This window comes from Aspergillus japonicus (assembly GCF_003184785.1).
Source record: "Aspergillus japonicus CBS 114.51 unplaced genomic scaffold BO86scaffold_1, whole genome shotgun sequence".
Taxonomy (NCBI): Eukaryota; Fungi; Ascomycota; class Eurotiomycetes; order Eurotiales; family Aspergillaceae; genus Aspergillus; species Aspergillus japonicus.
In genome coordinates this window covers 876,284-895,940 of record NW_020291638.1, presented here as the reverse complement: position 1 = coordinate 895,940, position 19,657 = coordinate 876,284, and the positions used below count along the sequence as shown (strand labels likewise).

At 52.8% G+C, this 19,657-nt stretch overlaps 6 protein-coding genes across 6 annotated transcripts; 2 read left to right on the top strand and 4 right to left on the bottom strand.

Annotated features, from left to right (window-relative positions):
- Positions 1–654: 654 nt before the first annotated feature.
- BO86DRAFT_394351 (F-box protein) lies at positions 655–2,427 on the bottom strand (the record flags this gene model as incomplete). Its single annotated transcript, XM_025673193.1, has 1 exon — positions 655–2,427. The coding sequence occupies one exon, from the start codon at positions 2,425–2,427 to the stop codon at positions 655–657; it is 1,773 nt and encodes a 590-aa protein (XP_025533452.1).
- Positions 2,428–3,395: 968 nt separating this feature from the next.
- Positions 3,396–5,698, bottom strand: BO86DRAFT_405557 (putative RNA export mediator Gle1; the record flags this gene model as incomplete). The annotated part of the gene is made up of 4 exons (XM_025674102.1): positions 5,575–5,698; positions 4,412–5,475; positions 3,637–4,347; positions 3,396–3,452 (listed from the first exon to the last, which is right to left on the bottom strand). Exons 2-4 carry the CDS (start codon positions 5,213–5,215, stop codon positions 3,396–3,398), a joined length of 1,572 nt encoding a protein of 523 aa, XP_025533451.1. The 5' UTR covers positions 5,216–5,475; positions 5,575–5,698.
- A 1,389-nt stretch (positions 5,699–7,087) lies between these two features.
- Positions 7,088–8,048, top strand: BO86DRAFT_5596 (uncharacterized protein). Its single transcript, XM_025677481.1, has 2 exons — positions 7,088–7,267; positions 7,326–8,048. Exons 1-2 carry the CDS (start codon positions 7,218–7,220, stop codon positions 7,777–7,779), a joined length of 504 nt encoding a protein of 167 aa, XP_025533450.1. The 5' UTR covers positions 7,088–7,217; the 3' UTR covers positions 7,780–8,048.
- A 1,098-nt stretch (positions 8,049–9,146) lies between these two features.
- ssdA (mRNA-binding translational repressor SSD1) lies at positions 9,147–13,561 on the top strand (the record flags this gene model as incomplete). Its single annotated transcript, XM_025667470.1, has 5 exons — positions 9,147–9,243; positions 9,338–11,955; positions 12,032–12,391; positions 12,449–13,452; positions 13,522–13,561. 5 exons carry the CDS (start codon positions 9,147–9,149, stop codon positions 13,559–13,561), a joined length of 4,119 nt encoding a protein of 1,372 aa, XP_025533449.1.
- Positions 13,562–14,147: 586 nt separating this feature from the next.
- On the bottom strand, positions 14,148–16,487 carry BO86DRAFT_384643 (putative ubiquitin conjugating enzyme E2). Its single transcript, XM_025670929.1, has 3 exons — positions 16,273–16,487; positions 15,876–16,205; positions 14,148–15,804 (listed from the first exon to the last, which is right to left on the bottom strand). The coding sequence occupies exons 1-3, from the start codon at positions 16,273–16,275 to the stop codon at positions 14,398–14,400; spliced, it is 1,740 nt and encodes a 579-aa protein (XP_025533448.1). The 5' UTR covers positions 16,276–16,487; the 3' UTR covers positions 14,148–14,397.
- Positions 16,488–17,362: 875 nt separating this feature from the next.
- BO86DRAFT_374563 (putative GPI anchored protein) lies at positions 17,363–17,789 on the bottom strand (the record flags this gene model as incomplete). The annotated part of the gene is made up of 2 exons (XM_025670440.1): positions 17,363–17,665; positions 17,724–17,789. The coding sequence occupies 2 exons, from the start codon at positions 17,787–17,789 to the stop codon at positions 17,363–17,365; spliced, it is 369 nt and encodes a 122-aa protein (XP_025533447.1).
- Positions 17,790–19,657: the final 1,868 nt, after the last annotated feature.

The window sequence follows — 19,657 nt, the reverse complement described above, 5'->3', positions numbered from 1 at the left end:
GAGTATGGGTATATGAGTTGGCGGGTATGCAGGGTTCTTCATGCGCGTGATTGAGTGAGTGGGTGACCCGGGCTGGAGCCCCCTTGCAGGTGGGTATGGCGTCATCGCTCTTTCTTCTTTTGTGTGAGTGCAGGAACTTCAGGTTAATGGTATGGTTCGTGGTTTGAGGTGCTGAAGAATGTAGATCGTTTCTTGTTGGTGGTATACAGTAACTTACACTGCAGGAGGACATGTAAGGTCCCTCCCTCGCTCCTTCTATCCGGTAGTTGTAGAATTAAGAAAAAAAAAAAATAAAAAAAGCCCTTACAGGGCTTTTCTCAGAACTGATATTCTGACAACGAAATTCTAACCTGCTAAGAGTACCCAGTAAAAAAAAGAAGTATTATCCATTACATGCAATCCTGCATTACATCATAATATCTTCAAGGCTCGAAATGCATCATTCTAGAAATCAAACGGCCTATGACGCTGAAATGGAAGATCCCAACACCCCTGGTTTCGATGCATATGCCAAGCTTGCTTTTTTGCTTTCTTTGGCTCGAGAGGGGGCGGCGACAAGGGCCAAAGTGAAAGGTTCTGCACGCCTTGCTGATTTCCTTGGTTGTTTGCTGTTGGCTCGCTCGCGTGACGGCTGGTCCCCGTTGCGTGGGTGCTTTAGACCCGCCACGAGAGGATGTGTTTTGCGTTGGCGCTCGTCGTGGCTGTGATTTTGTATTTCTTTGGTGTGTGGTGGTTGTGGTGCTGGGGAGGGATGGGCGTGATGCGGAGGGATTGGATGTCCTCGTCTGTGATGTCGAGGAGGAGGGACCAGGTTGGGATTTCCGGGTCTGGGCCTGGGATTTTGGGGAGTAGGGCTGTGTGGGTGGTGGGATCTGTTGGTTGGGTTGGATGCGCCGCCGCCGCCGCCGCCGCCGCCGCCGCTGCTTCAGGGGCAGCCTGTTTTGTGGCTTGTAGAAGACGGGCAGGTGGTTCCCCGTTTTGCAGGCTGTACAGGTAGAGGGCGCCCCCGCCGGCGATGCTGGAGTAATGGCCTGTGCCGGGCTCGTAGAGACACATTAGGCTTGCATCGGGGGAGACGGCGAGGAGCGGGGCCGCGTTGGTGGTGGTGGGTGCCGCGGTGGGGAGGTTGGCGGTGTTCCATCTTGCGGTCGTGGCGGCGTGGAGGGTGGTGGTTTTGTGGTGGGTGTCTGTTGTTCGGAAGGTTGATTTGCGGTCGGAGGGGTTGGTTTGCGGGGTGATGGGGGTGGGTTTGGAAGGATCGGTGGTGGGGGAAGGTGGAGGCAGGTCTGAGGGGATGGTGAAGGGGGTGATTTGGGGCATTGTCGAGTGGGCTTGTCGGCTGGGCAAGAGGCGGACAATGGTTATTGTTGGTGCGGAGGACGGGAGGGTTGAGGATGTCTCGACTTGGCCGATGCAGTAGCCGCTTGCGCTGCTGCTGCTGGTGCTTTGGAGGCATGCGGTGAAATATCGTCGCCATGGGTGAGCGTCATTATCGCCTGGGAGGCAGTGGTAGCTCCGCGGCAGGAGCTGGAGGCCTTGTAGAGAAACTTTGTCTCTGTCGCCAGGGCTGAGGGTGCCGGCCATGGAGGCGGAGTCGAGGTAGACTTGGTTGATGGTTGCACGCCAGTAGGCGAGAGAGGCAGGGCCTGCGGGCTTGCGGTCTGGATCGCCTAGGTAGCGCACGCGAGTCGGTTGGAAAGCGGTAGTATCCTGGGCGATTGCGATGCGGAGCAGAGTGTCGTCGTCTTCGGCGAATTCGAGGCTCTCGATCGTGCCGTTGGTTTCCTCGTAGTTGGCAGGTGGCGGATGGAGGAATCTATTTTCCTGGTTCACGGCATGCTGGGCAGGCGAGGTGAGACCGTCCAGGTCTCCGAGCAGACTATAAATCTGGATCGTCTTGTTTAGCCCGACGGCGAGGAACTGCCCGTCTGACGAGAGTGCGATGCGGTGCTCCGCATGCTGTACTGCGCCTAGCACTGCAGGGCATACTGATGTCCAGAGTGAGTACAAAGGTGAGGAGCGGAGGAGTTCCCAGGGACTGTCGGCATCTGAGCGGCTATACAGCAATGCTCGTGCGCCTTTCAGCACCACAAGCTTCCGGCCGTCGCGAGAGATGTCGTATATCGTACAATGCGAGCATTCTGAAGGGAGCTCGCGCCTCGATTGCGTTCTCTGAACACGGTTGCGGCACCCCAGCAAGTTCTGACGGACGATCTGACAGATGTAGTTGTTCCAGTCCTCCTTTGTGAGGAGATCCGTCCGAGAAGGCAGCGAGACAGGGACCTGCTGGAGGATGTTTCGAATAATGGACGAGGTCGAGGCTGCGATCCGCCATTTCCGACAGGCTGCCCGAGCGGCGATGTAGTCTTCCATATCGAGATAATCGAGAATGCAATAAATGAGCTCCAGTGGTAGAGTTGTAGCCATTCTGTGCTAGTGAGGTGTTGTTAAGAGATAGAAATCACATCTTGAGAGTCCAAAGACCAGCTCATACTGCATTGGGCGAGAGATCCGAGTTCATATAGAGAGCTCGGGAAATCGGCTCGATTGTAAACACATGGTTCGACATGGTAGGGATATTCACCGATAAGGTAGTAGTCGATCACAGTGCCCCTTTTGTGTGACATAGGTGGACAATAAAGTGAAGCAGTGTGCAGCTTGTGCGTCATCAGGTACAAGAAGAGAAGATAATGATAAAAGTGGCCGTTGGGAAAGGGCACATTAGTGAGATGGCAGATGATGAATGATGATCCACCGGAATTGATCAACTCGGAAACCACCCAACCCAACACGGGCCGACCGGAAAACAACAGGCCATCGTCCAACCGGCCGAATGACGGGTATGTCGGTCTGGACTGGGAGGGTACATGGATACCAAGTGGCGTGACTGTGTAGGCATTAGTTATTGTTGTGGGCGAGGCTGGCTGGCTCTGGTTCCCATCGGATGATTCAGTCCCCCATCAGAAAGTCCCAACTGGTCACCATTGGTTGGGACAACGGTGCGACCAAAGTGATGATGATTCTCTGATGATTTCTTGATTATCTTGATGATATCCTACAGCCGTCATGGTGGTCGTGGTCGTACATGCCGGGATGGCCCTCCGTTGCGTCACAGATCAAATGTAAATGTGTGAACCCGGTAATGGGATTATGTCACTTTGTATAATTAACCTTCTTCTTCGCTAGTATTCTTCAAATAGCTAAATGTCGCCCCGCCTTAAGGTTTGGAGGTTTAATCAACTTAAAAGGGTGGCCTGCGATGCAAGTGGTCAAGCGGGCATTCATAAATGCGATGGAATGTCCTGTTCGGGATGGCGGCACATCATGGAACCCTGCGCTGCCTGATCCAGAGGCGCGCGTCCTAGATATCTGGAGCTGCAGTCTTGCATGGTCGATCACGGCGTATACTCGGGATAATCTCGGTCGAGACTCGTGGAGTAACCTGCCACTTTCTGCAGGGAGTGTGCACAGCATCAATGGCAGATTGGGACTGACTGCCCCGGCTGTGTGTAACCTACACCTTTCCAACAAAGAAGCTTGTAGGTGGCTGGAAGAAGTCCTGGACCTTTCCATCGCTCATATCATGATGTTCTTTTCTCGCTGGTAGAGATCCTTGAGTAGTTTCAACTGTTTCACACTCATGGTCTCGTTAGGAAGTCTGCTGGGAAGGTCAACGATCGCCAGTCTCATCATGGCCAGTCCGACGTGTCCAAAGAAACCCACGACCCGCTCGGCGGAGGTCTTGAGCATAGCTGTCAGGATGGTGATATGAGTATCCTGGATCTCGTCGACGGAGATGGACAAGATCTTGTGCATCGATTGCCAGAACATGGTGTTAGGGAAGGGGTTCTTGCGCGTGGTCTTGCCAAAATTGCGCAGGGTGAGGGCGGCATAGCCGGCCCCGAGAGCAGTCATGCGTTCGGCATGGGCTTGTTCACTGAGCCAAGGCCCGTCCGGCCCATCCCGCCGCCAACCCACGGCACGTCGGCCGCCTTCGGTTTTTTCGTTGCCGCAAAATCCCCACAGCGCCGGGCAAAAGACACGGTACTTCGCTAGGAGGATGTCCACCATGTGGTGGCCCTTGTAGACGAAAGCATCCAGTGAAAAGATCTGTGCAGCCACAATACCGATTGGCTCTGCATGCCCAATATTGATTCCGGCTTCTTGGAGGAGGCCAGCAATGAGGGCTTTGGAAAAGATGTTGAGGGCGTAAATCAGTAGCGCGGGGACCTTGTTATCGTCGGAGTTGGCGATCTCAGCCGGAGGGAAAGCCATGAATTGGCGCACATCCACCGACGGCTCGGCGATGGAAGAGGCTTTTTCGAGCGTTGTCCGAATTTCCTGGATCTAAGCAGCAGCAATATGGTCAGCTTATCACCCAGACCACGGCGCAAACGATGTGAAGACTCACCTGTGTCTTGTTTCCTCCCTTAGTCTCACGGAGCTGTCCAACACACTTCTTGATAGATCGCCGAATATCACCCATGTTCTGCTTCACGACTGCATTCGTCTTACTTTCATCCTTGAGGTATTGCCGGAATTTCTTCAAGTGCTGGTGAAGTTCCACATAACGGGTGTGAATCTTGACTTCGTCTTCCGTCAAGCGGCCTCCACCGACCCGACGTTGCCTCTCTGCCTGAGCCTCCTGTGCCTCTGCTGCCTGGCGCTCTGCGGCCTCTTGCTCCGCCTTCCTTGCCTCCTCTTGTTTTTTGCGCTCCTCCTCCGCACGTCGTTCCCGTTCCTTGCGTTCCTGTTCCTCTTGTGCCGCTCGCCTCTTGCGCTCTGCCTCCTCCTCCGCCTTCTTTCGGGCCTCCTCGGCAGCCTTGCGCTCGGCTTCTCGACGGGCAGCCTCCTCTTGCTCCCGTCGCTGTTTTTCCTGTCTCTCCCTCTCTAAACGTTCCGCCTCTCTTCGCGCTTCTTCCTCCTTCCGACGAATCTCCTCCTCAACTGCTCGTTGATGGGCGCGTAACGTCTCTTCAGCTTCTTCTAACACCTGGTCATGTAACTGCGCTACTTTGTCAAGGGCCGCATTATGCTGGGCTTCGCGCTCGCTGTCCAGACGATCGAGGCTCTCGTAGAAGGAACGACGCTCGTAGGCTTTGACTTTCTTCAGTTCCGTATTGTGGATCTTCAGTTGCTCAAGGTCGCGCGTAAGATCGAGAAGGAGTTGTCTTGAGGGGCTATCCACCTGGGGAGGATAGCTGAGACGCCCCATGTTGCAAATTGGTGTCGGGTCTCGGAGGTTATTGTTCACAGCTCAGAATGAAAGACGTGAAAAGAAAGCAATTGACTCAATTTCGAGATCCAGAGAGTGTTGACGGAGTCGATTGTAAGGAAACCGGATCAACAACATCGGCGTCCAAACGCCGGCAAGTGGTATTGGATGAGGATGAGATGAAGACAGCCAATGTGGGAAAGTTGACAAAGGAGCGTAGAGACGAGCTTCGTAGACGCGGACAGGACTACTTGCTGGACCTAAACATGACAGGAGATTGGCAATTAGCAGATGTCTCGCGCGTAGGCTCGGTACCAAATATTCACATACTCCGTACCGATGGCAGAGTGCGTTCCTACCCAGAAAAGTCGGTTCAAGCTTTCTAGAAGCCTTCTTCCCAGTCAATTGACTGCTAGTGAGCGGAATCTCGGCATAGGCAGCCAGAGAAGAAGCAAACAAAGGAATGAAGTTGCCGATGTCAATGGCTGGGTACACGATCCTGTCATTCCGGAACGTTTTGCGGGAAGAACAGAGCTCCGGTGCTGAGTCATCATAGCCGGGAGATGCAAACTCGTCAAACTGGTCTGCATCACCGGCTACGGCAGTACGGAATACGCACTCCGTGGTCTACGGAGGACTACTGCACCAGACCGCCTGGCTAAACATGGATCGCTCGGTTCCCACATCCCCCTCCCCCGTTCCTCGGTCGGAGTCGAGCAAACACCACGATCATCATGAATCAGACGACGATGATCTGCATTCAGATCACGACCAATCTCCTGCTGGATCAGATGAGATGAGAAGGAAAACAATTCCTAAAAACCTGTCACTACCTCTGCGGCCTGGCTCGCTTCTGACACCCTTCCTCGGTCAGGGAGGAGATGTCGACGCCTCCATTTAATCTGTCTCTCACATCCAACAGCACCTCATGGCCATGGGCTTGTCCAGAGCCCCGCCTGTTTCGTATTGTGGACCTCCAGCCTGCCCACGATTGGACAAGTCGACATCTTCGGGGAGCGTATCGATACCGCTGGATACCTCGCCCACTCCTCACTAAGACACCAAGAACACCACCCAACACCCTGCTGAGGACGGTCAGTTCGAGGATAGTTAAGGGGGAACGGACCCCAAGTCCAGACGAACCGTTATCAGTAACGTTTCGCTGGTTCTCGTCATCATTCTCTGGTCTTACTATCCATGCAGATGGGAACCGAGATGTTGAGAAGTAAGTATAGATTCCCAGCTGGGGTTCACTAAGCAATTCCCACATGCTAGATGCAGGTAGCCCTATTCTTGATGTGCCTAAAAAGTTAAGATAGGCCTTAGTGACCTGTGAGTTGAGTCCACTGGGACTCTAACCGGTAGCTTACCGCCATACCGCACGCACTCCCCTAAACCCCATTCCCCATAGGCTCCAAGCCTGGTTTAGGCGCCGCGGTGCACGCAGTGGATCATACTCCGAAGAGTGAGAACTCAATGATAAGTCAATGCCGGTGCCGGATCATCAGTCCCTGCGATTGAGGATGTCGCCCCTGAACACTCTACACATGTACGAGTATATATTAAGCGTTTTAGAAGGAAGACATTTTTGTGTGTGAAAAAGGAGACATACATACTGTGACTAGACAAGCGATCTGTCTGTAGTTGCTCGACTCAAGTGGCAAGAGTGGCAAGGCCAGTGACAGGCCGAGAACCAGAGCTGTAATGGAACCAGACCCTGTCGAGCTCCAAGTATGGTAACTTCTGGTTTAGTGACAAGTTTATTCCATCACTGATCGGATGCTGTGATGGCTGAGCTTCTTCCACATAGCCAACCTAGGTAATAATGAGACCTTGAAAGTCAATTGAAATACCTTGTCATTTTGACTCTCCCTCTCATTGAACTCACAATGACTGCGTGCATATCAATAAACTCATCATGGCTATAACTACCAACTTGTAGCTTCTGGGTCCTTTCCCCCCACATCGGACAGTGAGAGCTGCGATATCACTCACCTATTGTATGAGTACAGTACTTTGCACATACAGTACGTACAGTATCCTCCGGGTCGAGTCAGTCAAATCTACCTTAGTATACTGGAACATGAGATCTGATTGACATTTGGAACAGTAATCTGTTTGTGACTCCAACTTATTCACTTTGTCTGGTATTGTCCACGGTAGTATTCTTACAGGGTCTGCAACCTGGCCAGGTTATGACTACTAATAGCGACACTAAACGGATCTCCCTCACGCTGCCTGTCTCTCACTCACTCCTCACTCTCTCTTACATCTTCACTTTTCTCCTCCCCTTCCCCCCCCCATCTTCTTTCTTCTACATTGTCTTCTTCTTTTTATTTCACTCCCCTCCACCCTCCTCTCCTCTTATCGTTTCTTTCCTCCCCTCCTCCTCCTCCCTCCTTTCACCTATTCCCCTCTCTCCCTCTTTACTCTTGCCTTTCCTGATCATTCCTTCAGGTTATCCACCCAGTCCTCTGGTGGTAGCATTGATCGCCTTGGCTTATCTGTCATTCTCTCTCTGTCAGATAAAACCCACCTCGTCGTGTGCTTGTCGACTTTGCTGAAGGAGGAACCGAGAACATATCTGTTTTGAAATAATCGGATTGTTTTCGTGCCTTCTCATTGCCGGAAAAGACGTCAGCTCAACAGCGTTGTGGTGCAAGAATCACTTGGGTTGCCTCTTCCCCCCTTTTCTGCCACTAAATAGAGAAGAGACTCCGTTCTCTTCCGTAACATCATCTCAACAGACAGAACCCCAATCAATCCCATCACTCCAATCGTCGAGAAGAACTCCTGTTCGCTGGAGAAAGAAGAAGAACAAACGAGCTTTGCCCATTGCAGAGGAGGAAAATAACAATATATGCAAGTCATTTGGCAGAAGGGGACCAACTCCACTCTCTCCTTTGGCTTGCTTGACCGACGATAGCTCCCAAACATCCGCTTGAACTCGGTGCTTCTCTTTCCCTTTTCTCTTTTCCCCCTCTTCTTCTTCTTCTTCTTTTCTCCTCTTCTTCCTTTTCCCCTTCTTCAATCTTCTCTCTCTCTTCTATCATAACCCCACAAACCTCAAAAATACAAGTCATCCTCTGTCTCCTGCTTGATTAGTCGAGCTTCATTCCTCTCTTTCGGTTCTTGCCGTCAATCGAGGCCTTGTCCCTCATCGGGCCCCGCACGGTGTCATTTCCCCCCCATCGTGACCTTGCTTTCTCTCTGAATATATTGGTTTTGCTTCTTTGGCTTCTTGGTACTCCCTGCTTCTCTCTCAATTTCGTCGGGTCACCGCTTCTCGTTCTTGAAGTCAACCGGCTGTCTCCCGCTCCCGTGCAAAAAAAAATTAAGGAGAAGTGCGAAAGCAAATTCTCTCTAGGATTAATTTGCATCCAACCAAAAACTCCCCCCACAAAAGCTGGACAATCGTTAATTCAGGTAAGCATCGAAGCTCTCAAGATAGTCAAAGCTGCTGCGTTTTCAATCTCCCTTCTCCCATGAGCCTGTCGGGCTGGGCTCTGTTGCCTCCACATTCTCTCCCCGGTTCGCCTCGCTCCTTTCCCAGCTGTACCTTGGTTGATGTCACTTTTGTATGGGGTAATCGCAGCTTCCCGTTTGCCCACGGAAGCTCCCCCTCCTTCCGCCTCTTTCCTCATCACTTAGTTTTTTCCTTTGTCTGCCACCAATGTTCCTTCGCTGGACTTTCTCCTCGTAATGTCTCTTTCTCTCAGTCAACTGACCTATCGTTCTCCCTTCTAGTTTACCGCAACACTTCTCAGTCGTTGTTCTAGACGGCCTCCGATCGGCTTCTTCTCCCCCCCCCTATTTGCTCACCAGCGTTAGTCCATCGCTCCAACACTCTCTCTTCGCCACAGCGGGCCGATTCACAGCAGACGCCTTCCACCAGAAACAAATCAACCGGTGATCTATTCATCAGGAAAAGATGGATCAACAGGGTCAATCCGGTGTCCCCGGCCCCGCAGGGCGCAAGCTTCACATCGCTCACAGAAGAAGTCCCTCGGAGCTCACACCCCTCATGAGTAAGTCTCCTGTAGCCTTCCCTTGGGCTTCATCTTCCTCTCGACACCCGTATCTTTTCCTGATTCACACATACTGATTTTCTCGTTACCAAAGTGGAGCAATTGGCCATTCAGCAACAGATTGAGCTGCTTCAGCAGCAACAACAACAGATCGCAGCTACGCATCAGCAATATGTCAACATGGGTCTGTTACAACCACAGCAGCTAGGCCAAGTTTCGGCATTCACTCCCTCTCTTCAAGGCGGGGCTTCCATGGGAGGAGTTTCCCCGCAGATCAATGCCTTCCAGTTTCCGCAACTGGCTCAGCAGCAACTTGGTGTCGGATTGAACGCACCTGCCCAGCATTCGCATCGACGGAACCAGTCGGCTCTTCCTGGCTTGGGGATGGGACCCCCACCAGCTCCATCCTCTGGAGCCTCGGGATACTCGGACTATAACCAACAACAGAGCCATCAGCCAAAGAATGAGAATGGAGGTCATGGGCGTGGCCAAAGGGGCCCTCCTGGTGGTGGTGGTCATCAGAGACGTCACTCGCTTGCACTTCCTGAAGCTAAAAAGGCTGCTGAGCTTGCGCAACAGAAGAGGACAGCATCTGGTTTCCAGTTCCCGGCTCCCTCTGGCGATTCCTCTGACGCTGCGCAGAGCTCAGACGGCAAGTCAACCCCACCCGCGACACAGGCTCCCCAAGGTCTTGGTATGCATCGGGCCGGTAACATCCGCGCTGGCGGTCATGGTCGCAGTCAGTCAATGGCTGTTGGTGGTAATCGAGGCTCCTTGTCGGGTCGCGGCGCCGGTGGCTTCCAGTTCCCTGCTTCCAATGACAGTGGTTCTGATAACCAACGCCGTGGCAGCCAGCCCGGTCACGCTCGGTCTGGATCACGGAACTTTGATAGCAACTGGCGCCAGCCTAATAACCAAGCTCAAAGCCAGGATCAACAGAAGAGCTTTGGACAGCAGGGCAGTGGCTTCCAGCCTGGACATCGTGCTCGTGCATCCATGAACCAATCGATTGGGTCCATTGGGCAGTTCCAATACCCCACACAGCCCCAGCTCATTCAACTGCCCCAAGGCCAGGTTATGATGGCTCCGCAGATGTTTGGTAGCCAACAACAACTGAACCCCCTACAACTTGCTCAGCTCCAGGCTCTGCAACAGAATGGACAGCTCAGCGGCCAGGGCCTCGGGCTTCAAGCTAGTCAGCACGCACCGCCACAGCTTTCTGCTCAACAGCAGCAGCAACAGCAGCAACAGCAGCGGAAGACCCTCTTCACTCCTTATCTGCCCCAGGCGAACCTTCCTGCCCTGTTGAGCAATGGCCAGTTGGTCGCTGGTATCCTTCGTGTAAACAAGAAGAATCGTTCTGACGCCTATGTCACCACACCAGACCTAGATGCCGATATCTTCATCTGTGGAAGCAAGGATCGCAATCGTGCTCTTGAGGGAGACTATGTTGCAATCGAGCTTTTGGATGTAGATGAGGTGTGGGCTCAGAAGAAGGAAAAGGAGGAAAAGAAGAAGCGCAAGGACATCACAGACGCCCGTTCCGGTAGCAATGCTGGAAATGACAAGCTGTCTCGATCTGATTCCGGCGCCAACGGTGACCGCCAGGAGGTCGGCCCCGACGGCAGTATCCGTCGCCGTGGCAGTCTCCGTCAGCGACCAACCCAAAAGAAGAACGATGATGTCGAGGTTGAGGGCCAGAGTCTTCTCTTGGTTGAGGAAGATGAGATCAGTGACGAGCAGAAGCCCCTCTATGCGGGACACGTCGTCGCCGTCATTGAGCGTATTGCTGGGCAAATGTTCTCGGGAACCTTGGGCCTCCTTCGTCCCAGTAGCCAGGCGACGAAGGAGAAGCAGGAGGCCGAGCGGCTAGCCAGAGATGGTGGTCACGGTCGCCAACAGCAGGACCGCCAGCAGGATAAGCCCAAGATTGTGTGGTTCAAGCCCACCGATAAACGTGTTCCTCTGATCGCCATTCCCACCGAACAGGCTCCTCGAGACTTTGTTGAAAAACACCAGGAATACGCCAACCGAATCTTTGTTGCATGCATCAAGCGCTGGCCAATCACATCTCTGCACCCATTTGGTACCCTTGTCGAACAGCTTGGCGAGATGGGCGACTTGAAGGTGGAGACCGAAGCTCTGCTGCGGGACAACAACTTTGGTGGGGATGAATTCTCCGACGCTGTTCTCAAGAGCATCGGTTGGGAAGACTGGACAGTTGCCAGTGAGGGTGACGCTCTGCTCGCCTCCCGTCGGGACCTGCGCCAGGAGACGACTTTCACCATCAATCCCAGTGGAGCCAAGCAGATTGACAATGCGTACCACATCAAGCCTCTTGCGGATGGCAAGGTGGAGATCGGTATTCATGTCACGGATATCGCTCACTTCGTCAAAGCCAACTCCCTTGTTGATCGGGAGGCTAAGAAGCGAGGCACGGCTGTTTACCTCATGAACCGACTTGTGAACATGCTCCCCACCCGCGTGTCTACTGAACTGTGTGCCCTGCTGCCAGGCGAGGATCGGTTGGCAGTCAGTGTCATTATCAAAGCCAACCCCGAAACAGGTGCTATCGACGATGACGTCTGGATTGGCAAGACCATCATCAAGAGTTCCGGTCGCCTCAGCTATGATGATGTCAATGCCATTCTTCAGGGAACTTCAAACGTTGCCGCTCCCGGTGTCGCCGCCGACACTGTCAGAGCCCTTTATGTAAGTGATCTCCTGAACTCGACCCGCAGTATCTCGTCTGGTTTTGGCTGAGCTAATGACATCGTCTTGTAAATAGGCTGTCACTTCACGATTCAAGGAGGCTAGATTCGGCAATCGGATTTCGCAAATCCCTCCCCTCCGTCTTTTGTACCAGCTCGATGACGAGAATGTGCCCGTTGAGGGTAATATCTTCGACTCATCTCCTGTCCGTGAGATGGTCGAGGAACTCAGCTTCAAAGCCGACTCCTTGGTAGCCCGTCGCTTGGCCACTGCTTTGCCTGATAGGGCCTTCCTCCGTCGCCAAACCCCACCCAACGCCCGTCGTCTTCAGCTTTTCGTTGAACGGATGAACAGACTTGGGTTCGGCCTGGATCCAACCAGCAGCGGAACCCTGCAGAGCAGTCTCTGCAAGGTCCAGGATGATGATTTGCGCAAGGTCAGAAGACTCACCCTTCTTGTTGAGCATATGAAAGTTCGTCACTGACAGTAATAGGGTATGGAAACGCTTCTTATGAAGTCAATGCAACGTGCCAAGTACTACGTGGCTGGCAGCACATCTGACGACCAGCGACAACACTATACACTCAACTTGCCAGTATATACACACTTCACCAACCCGTCTCGCCGTTATGCGGATATGCTCGTCCATCGTCAGTTGGAAGCTGTTCTGTCCAACGGTGCTATTGAGCTCTCAGAAGATCTGGAGTCGCTGAACAAGACTGCTGATCTTTGCAACAACAAGAAGGACTCTGCACACAATGCCCAGGAGCAAAGTGTTCACATCGAAGCCTGCAGAAGCATGGACAAAATCCGCCAAGAGCATGGCGGTGATCTCATTAGCGAGGGTATCGTTCTCTGCGTTTATGAGTCTGCCTTCGATGTTCTCATTCCAGAATATGGATTTGAGAAGCGTGTTCACTGTGACCAGCTGCCATTGAAGAAGGCCGAATTCCGCAAGGAGTCGCGTGTGCTGGAGCTTTACTGGGAGAAGGGAGTGCCATCATCTGCTTATATCCCTGAGGACGAGCGGCCGAAGCCTGCCAACTCTCGCGCAGCTCAAGCTGCTGCTGCTGCTCGCGAAGCTGAGGCTGCACGTGAGCGTGCTCGCGAGCGCGAAGAAGCAATCCGTAGACAGACTGAGACTGGCACCATGTCGCATGATGACGTGGACGCTCTATTTGACGACGATGACGACGTTTCCGAAGTCACCGAGATGGCTGCGGGTGTTTCATTGAACTCCGCTGTCGACCGTTCCACCCAGAGCATGCCACCTTCGCCTACTCGCAATGGTCATCTCCCCCAGGCGCCTCATCGCACACGTTCTGATCCCAAGATTGCGACCATCAGCGGCGATGCTCCTGAAGCCAAGTTGACGAACAAGGAGAAGTACCTCCGGCTGTTCAAGCTCAGAGAAGAGGATGGCGAGTACATTCAGGATGTCACCGAGATGTCTCGGGTGCCCATAATTCTCAAGACTGATTTGAGCAAGAGCCCACCGTAAGTTTCTCCCCAGTTACCGTTTCTTCTTAGTCTCTTAGTCGAGGTCTCAAGCTAATCGCGATACAGATGCCTCACTATCCGCTCTGTTAACCCCTACGCTCTGTAATCGGGGCCGTACATCATATGTCTTCTCTGGATGTGTTTTACATGTTTACAGTACAGATTTGACCCTTGCTTAGCGGATTGTTAGGGTGGCTGTCTGATGGTGGTCGTCCAGTTTGATTGTCTTCCATCAGCTGAGCGAGGCATGAATTCCTTCGGGTACCACCTCATGCTCATGGTCGTATAGCTTTTATCAGCCTAGCGTGTTATTTTTTCTTATAATGTCTGAAGGTCGTCCTGGGAGACAGGGGCAAGTCTAACTCGAGTCTTTGCAGCAGGGCCTCGTGTGGACCTGACTCAAGAAGATCGAAGTGTAAATCTCCGTGGTGATGGAGGGTTATCTTTACGTGTTGCCGATCATGAAGATCCGAGGGCTAGATGCCTGATCTGATGTGACGTGACGAGAAGGGGTAGTTATCTCGGCCAGATCGAAAGCCAGTCAAGCGCAATTGCCTCGGCAAATTTTGTGAATTCATCATTAGATATTGCATAGTTTCAAACAGCACATGTTTCACACACTGACTAATTGTCGGATAGAACTCGAGGGCACAATTGTAGCCAAGCGATTAGTTCAACGGTTTTCACACTCAAGCAGCTAAGCGGTGACTGCGGTAGACTCGTTGAGTTTTGCATACAATATTCAAGCGGACTCCCAAAACAGGTACAGTCTATCACATGCGGTCGGGGTGTACTTCTACAAATCCAGACATAGTAAACGCCAGGCTTAAAAAGACGAACAACCAAACCCATTCCAACAGTCTCGTGAAACCAGCTCCGCGATGGACATAATGCTGACAACCTCAAATACAGAAGCGAAAAGTAAGGAAGAAGGCACAGAGGTTACAACCTCCGTATCCCAATCCTCGGCTTCACTTTCTTTCCCGTCCCACCAGCCGATGCCGACACCTTCCTCGCGCCCAATGTCATAGATCGGAGCGGTTTCGAACTTGAAGGGACGGACGCGGAGACGGCACGTCGAGAAGACATAGTACCCGTCGTCGGGGTAACAGCAGTAGTGGAAGGCTCCAGTACCGAGAGCGGGGGATACTGATGCGACGATTTTCCAGGGGAGAGGGTCGACGAAGCGGAGGCGAGGAAATCCTTGGACAGGGGGTTCTCCTTGCCGTCCCCGCTCCGTCGGCGGCGGGTTTCCTCGTCGTCCGAGCCCGGGGACGAGGACGGGTCCTCGAAGATTTGGAGGTCGATTGTCGCTGCTGCTGCTGCTGCTGCTGTCGCCGCTGCCGCCACCGTAGGGGTGGAGGCTACTACGTCGTCGCGGATGCGGCCGGAGGCGTTGACGCCTTTCATGGGGGAGGCGCCTCGTTTGGGGATGGAGAGTTTGGGGGACTTGTTGCGGGGTTGTTCGGGGGAGGAGGGGGAGTGATCTCTTTCTCGGTCTCTGTCTCGTGTGGGGAGGGGGTGGGTTTTATTGTTGTGGTGATGTTTGTAGTAGGATAAGGTGGGAGAGGAGGATGGTGATGTTGATCTCGTTTGGTTGGCGGCGATGTTCTGGTCTGAAGCGGAGGGGTTGGGGGTGAGTTCGGGGTCGGGGTTGGATTGGTCGTCCTCGCCGTCGTCGTCGTCCATGTCCATTGGTAGAATTAGGACGGAGAGGGGACGTTTACCGTGGATGTTTTTGCGGAGGGTTGGGGGTGGGCGGTGGCGGACTGGGGAAGGAGATAGCGAAGGGTCGTTCTCTTTGCTGGCGTTGGTGGAGGATTCGGAATCGGAGGGGTTTTCATCGTCACCGTTGTTTTCTTCGTCGTTGGTAGCTGGATGCGTTTGCTCTTGGTGGTGTTGGTGACGGAGGTCTTTTTCGTGGTGGGTAAGGTGATCGGTTGTGAGGGCTAGAGAGGGTTTGGGTAAACTGGGCTGGCTTGATGACAGCGATGGCGCAGCTGCTGAGACCGTCTGAGGGGTTGTGCTGGATTCCGATTCGGGGGTATTTCTCGCGCTGGTCTTTCGAGTTGTCCGTTTCTTCATCGTCACGGACGTGATTCTGGTCCCTTTGCGTGGACGCAGGGTGCGGGGTTCGTCTTGCTCGACCGGGATCATGGTGCCCGCGTCTTCACCCCGCAATTTCGCTTCGGCGACTGCGCTCTTGAGGTCGTCGGGGACGGGAGCATGAATTGAAGTCATCAGCTTCGCTTGACGGGCGAAGGCTTCGTAGTTTTCTTGCAGGAGGGAGCCAGAGGCGGCGTTGAGTGCGGAGTCGGGGTTCGGATAGATTAGCAGGCAGAAGATTGTCTACACGTGGGGAGCATTGGGGTTAGAGATCCTCTATTTGCAGTCATCGTGGTGACGGGGCAGCAGCTCACGATCAGCACATCCTTCAATGTCAGCGTAGGCTTCCAGTCTCGCTTCAGAGTATCCACGCAGACAGCTCCCGTCAACTCCTCCACATTGGGATGCCAGATGCGAGTCTTGAAGGTCGCCTTGGGAGGACTCTTGGGGTAATCCTCCGGCATCTTGAGATGCAGTCGCCATAGTCCCTGTGAGTAGGGGGTACCCTGTGGTCCCGCTAGAAGCGCAGTGAACTGCGTCAAATCGTCGGCGCTGGCATCATCGGGAGGGAAGAGGTAGTTGGGCGGCAGCTCCTCATGCAATGCAGCATGGTCCGCTGCGAGACGGCGGATGCTCGCTGAAACCTTTCGAAACCCTTTAGCTTAAACTGATATTCCGAATCTTTTGCAACCGGTAAGGTTAAAAACTTACCATCCTGCCTGCTCTTGGTGCAGCTGTCTGAAAAGTCGAACGCAACTGTAGTGATACAATGTATGGAAGGAAGATAAGAAGATCTCACAAGACAAGGGGAAAAAAAGAGCTAGGTGAAAGTCAGGTGTTGAACTAGCAGCAGGTGTCACTGATGTCTAGATCTCAGCGAGTGGAACTGTTTCGGAAGTTTTTTTCTCAGTTAGAGCGATTGGTAATGTTGTGACACCCAGTACTTTTGTATAAGCTCACTAGTTCAAGTAGTCACTCCAGCGACGACCCGACAGCCCATTTGTTTTGATGATGTTTAGTGAAGCTGACCGACGGCACTAGACCCGGCTGGGTCTCAAAACAACACGCCCGCACACCAGCCAGTCACGTGTGTTTCGCGTATTCCGCGCGTTTTAGGAAGTGTAATTGGATTAGGTAAGGTGTCCCAATTGGGATAGGGGCGAGTGCGGACCACCTCCCGGGCCTCTTGAACAAGTACTAAACAAGTGGAGGAGTCTCCATAATTTACTATGGACTATCGATCAAGGTGCCATTGACTATTTCAACGACTCTAACAGGATCTATGAAATGGAATTGTGGACAATTGAGATACAATGCTCACGTCCGTCACCAAAAGGTAGGTCTCCTCTTTCCGTTATTACATCTGGCTGTTGTGAAGACACGAGGGGGATTCAGCTACAAGAGTCTACCGTACGAATGACCAAAACCTGCTGAGAGAGAATTGTCTTGTGTATTTACCATGTACTCATTAGGCGATTAAAAATTACTAGAGAAAAAAACAATCAAAAGCTCTTATGTACGCCGCAGTCATGCAACTTTGGTGAACAACAAGGATCGGCCTTGACATCAAACAGGAGGGGGAATGAGAAAGAATCAAACACAGAAAAAAAGACAGCCTTCCCATCAGTGGTACAAGTTCCTCCGACCGAGAACCGTTGATATATTCAGGTTGTTTTTCGACCTCGGTTTGCCTGGCTAAATGGCCGTAAACACGATGTACAACTCGATGTCTAGTGCGAATCATCGAAGCGGAAGAGGTCTTTGACCATCGACGAGGGGAGGAGGGTATTGCCGGCCCCTTTTACAAGAGGGCAGCAATGGCAGCACCGGCCACCATGGACAGGCCCATAGGAGCCATGGTGGCGAGAGGCACACCGGCACCCTCAGAGGTGCTGGTGCTGCTGGAGCCACTAGTCTCGGAGGAAGAGGAGGTCTTGGTAGAGGTGGAAGACTCGGTCTTAGCGGTGGTGGTCTTGGTCTTCACAGTCGAGAAAGACGAAGCTGGAGCGCTGGAGCCGATGACAGCGCTAGAAGCACTGGCGGGGAGAGAGCCTTGGGTGGGGATGACAGGCTGGGAGGTCACAGCAGCGGGCTGAGAGGGAGCCTGGTCACAGGTCAGCACTGTTATACTTCTGTAGATACAAGAGGGAATGCTTGCTTACCACGACAGCAGAGGACTGAGCAGCGGCGAGAGCGCCGAAAGCAACCAGCAAGATAGAGTAACGCATTGTGATGGTGGAAGGTGGGTTGGATCGGGTGGAGCGATTGTGGAGGCGGAGTATGAAGATCGATCAAGAGTCACAAGCGAATGTCTCTGGACGCAGGTAGCGATTGAAGCGAATGGGTGAGGCCTTGAAGGAAACGACCGTGGGGGTTACTTTATATCACTTGAGAAAGAAAAAGGGACAGAGAGGATGACAGGCGCAGGGGCATCCCTTAAATAGACTGGAGGCAGGGGACAGCGCAGAAAGGCCGGGGCCAGGTGCCGTCGCAATAAGACGATGAGGGAATAATCCATGCTTTTTTTTTTTTTTTTTTTATTATGATTTTCGGTTTCTTCTTGTCACAATCAGCCCTGTCCAGTGTCTACACCTCCTAGTTTGTAGGTAGTGGCAATGAAAGATGGTGGGATCCACTCTGGCCAAGCCCGATGGCTCAGCATCGTTGTTCGTCTGCTTGTGGCTTTACCGGTACATAGTCCGTACTATTCATGTGCTTGAGTATACGGAGTGCTGTGGGAGTACTTAGTAGGAGTGGGTGGTCAAGGCTGGGAGGCGGGCGAGACAGAGTACGTACTACTGTCTCGGGCAACCAATGCCAAGTCTACTTGCCATAACACATCGAACGCATCATTGCGACTAAAACCACTAAAGTCGGACTAAAGACGGAGACGAGACGGGACAATCATAGACTGCAGACAGTGGAAAAAGAATTAAAAAGAATTCATATACGAACCACGGGAGGGAGGAGGTTTGCGTATGCCTCCTGCCATCTTTGCTATTTTTGGCGGTCACAGCCTGTCGCCCAGGGCTGGCCCCGCCAATAGAAGGCTTGTCCCGCCGATCTACCCATGGGCGATGGTGGTGAGATGCAACCAAATTTATTATTATTTCCTGATTGTGATTATTGAGTATTCAGTATTGTGACCAGGTCCAGTGCCCCGAATGTTAAGCTTCCTATTCGAAAGTTTTCCACCCTTAGTAACGCAACAAAGCACATGCTAAATGGATCCTTACGAAGACAACACCAACTGCTCGCATGGGCCGATGTCGACTACCATCCCAGCCATCCATTATCTATTCTTCCTATTACTGTCCAGCCCTCATCTGCATGCACTCTAAATTGAATCGTTCCATCCGAAGTGCAGTGTTAGTGTAACTCACCACTTGATCCTGTTGACCACAGTCTGAGTCTGTAGATTTGACCAGCCTCTTAATTAGCGATCCCCCAACGGGCACCGCACCCGTGGACCACGACGCGGGTCTAGCCGATGATGGATTCTCGCCCCTCCTCTCACCCTTCTCTCACTCGGCCTCTTTGCCTCGGGTGCTGAGACCGCAGGAAGTAAACTCCATATCTGGTGCTGCACCCAGCAGACCGTGCTCCGAACCGCGCGTCCGGTGACTGGACCGAATTCTCTTCAGCATCACAAGCTCTTGAGCCTCCAACCGAATACACCAAAACCTATCCTATACCAGTATACTGTGGCTGCTACTGACGCGGTCCACGTAACGACCGCCAAAAGACGCCTCATCCTCAATCCTCACATTCAGCACTGACGTAAGATCATTACGATCCCTTGAAAGGGCGCACACTACGGAGTTCAATACAGCGATTCTAACAATTGCATAACCCCAAATGAAAGTCTACTGTCTGTCTCATCCTAGCATCCTTCCAGTCTGGGGATGGAGAAGCCAAGGAGCAAAAAGGAAATGAGTCTGACACCAATACTGGGGTGCCAAGAGCATAACAACAGCTCTTTTTCTCCAGCACCTACCGTACAGAAACAGCTGGTTGAGTGGGCTGTCGTATGCCCATTGCCCAAGAGCAATGCGCATGGCCCGGGGGCCTCTTGTCGATCCGCCAATTCGAGACA

Excerpts from the sequence above, each read along its gene's own strand:
- BO86DRAFT_5596 (XM_025677481.1), top strand. The coding sequence starts at position 7,218 with ATGAGTACAGTACTTTGCACATACAGTACGTACAGTATCCTCCGGGTC. Across the intron at positions 7,268-7,325 it reads TACAGTATCCTCCGGGTCGA|TAATCTGTTTGTGACTCCAA; the intron begins GTCAGTCAAATC and ends CATTTGGAACAG.
- BO86DRAFT_384643 (XM_025670929.1), bottom strand. Across the intron at positions 15,805-15,875 it reads CATTGAAGGATGTGCTGATC|ACAATCTTCTGCCTGCTAAT; the intron begins GTGAGCTGCTGC and ends CCCCACGTGTAG.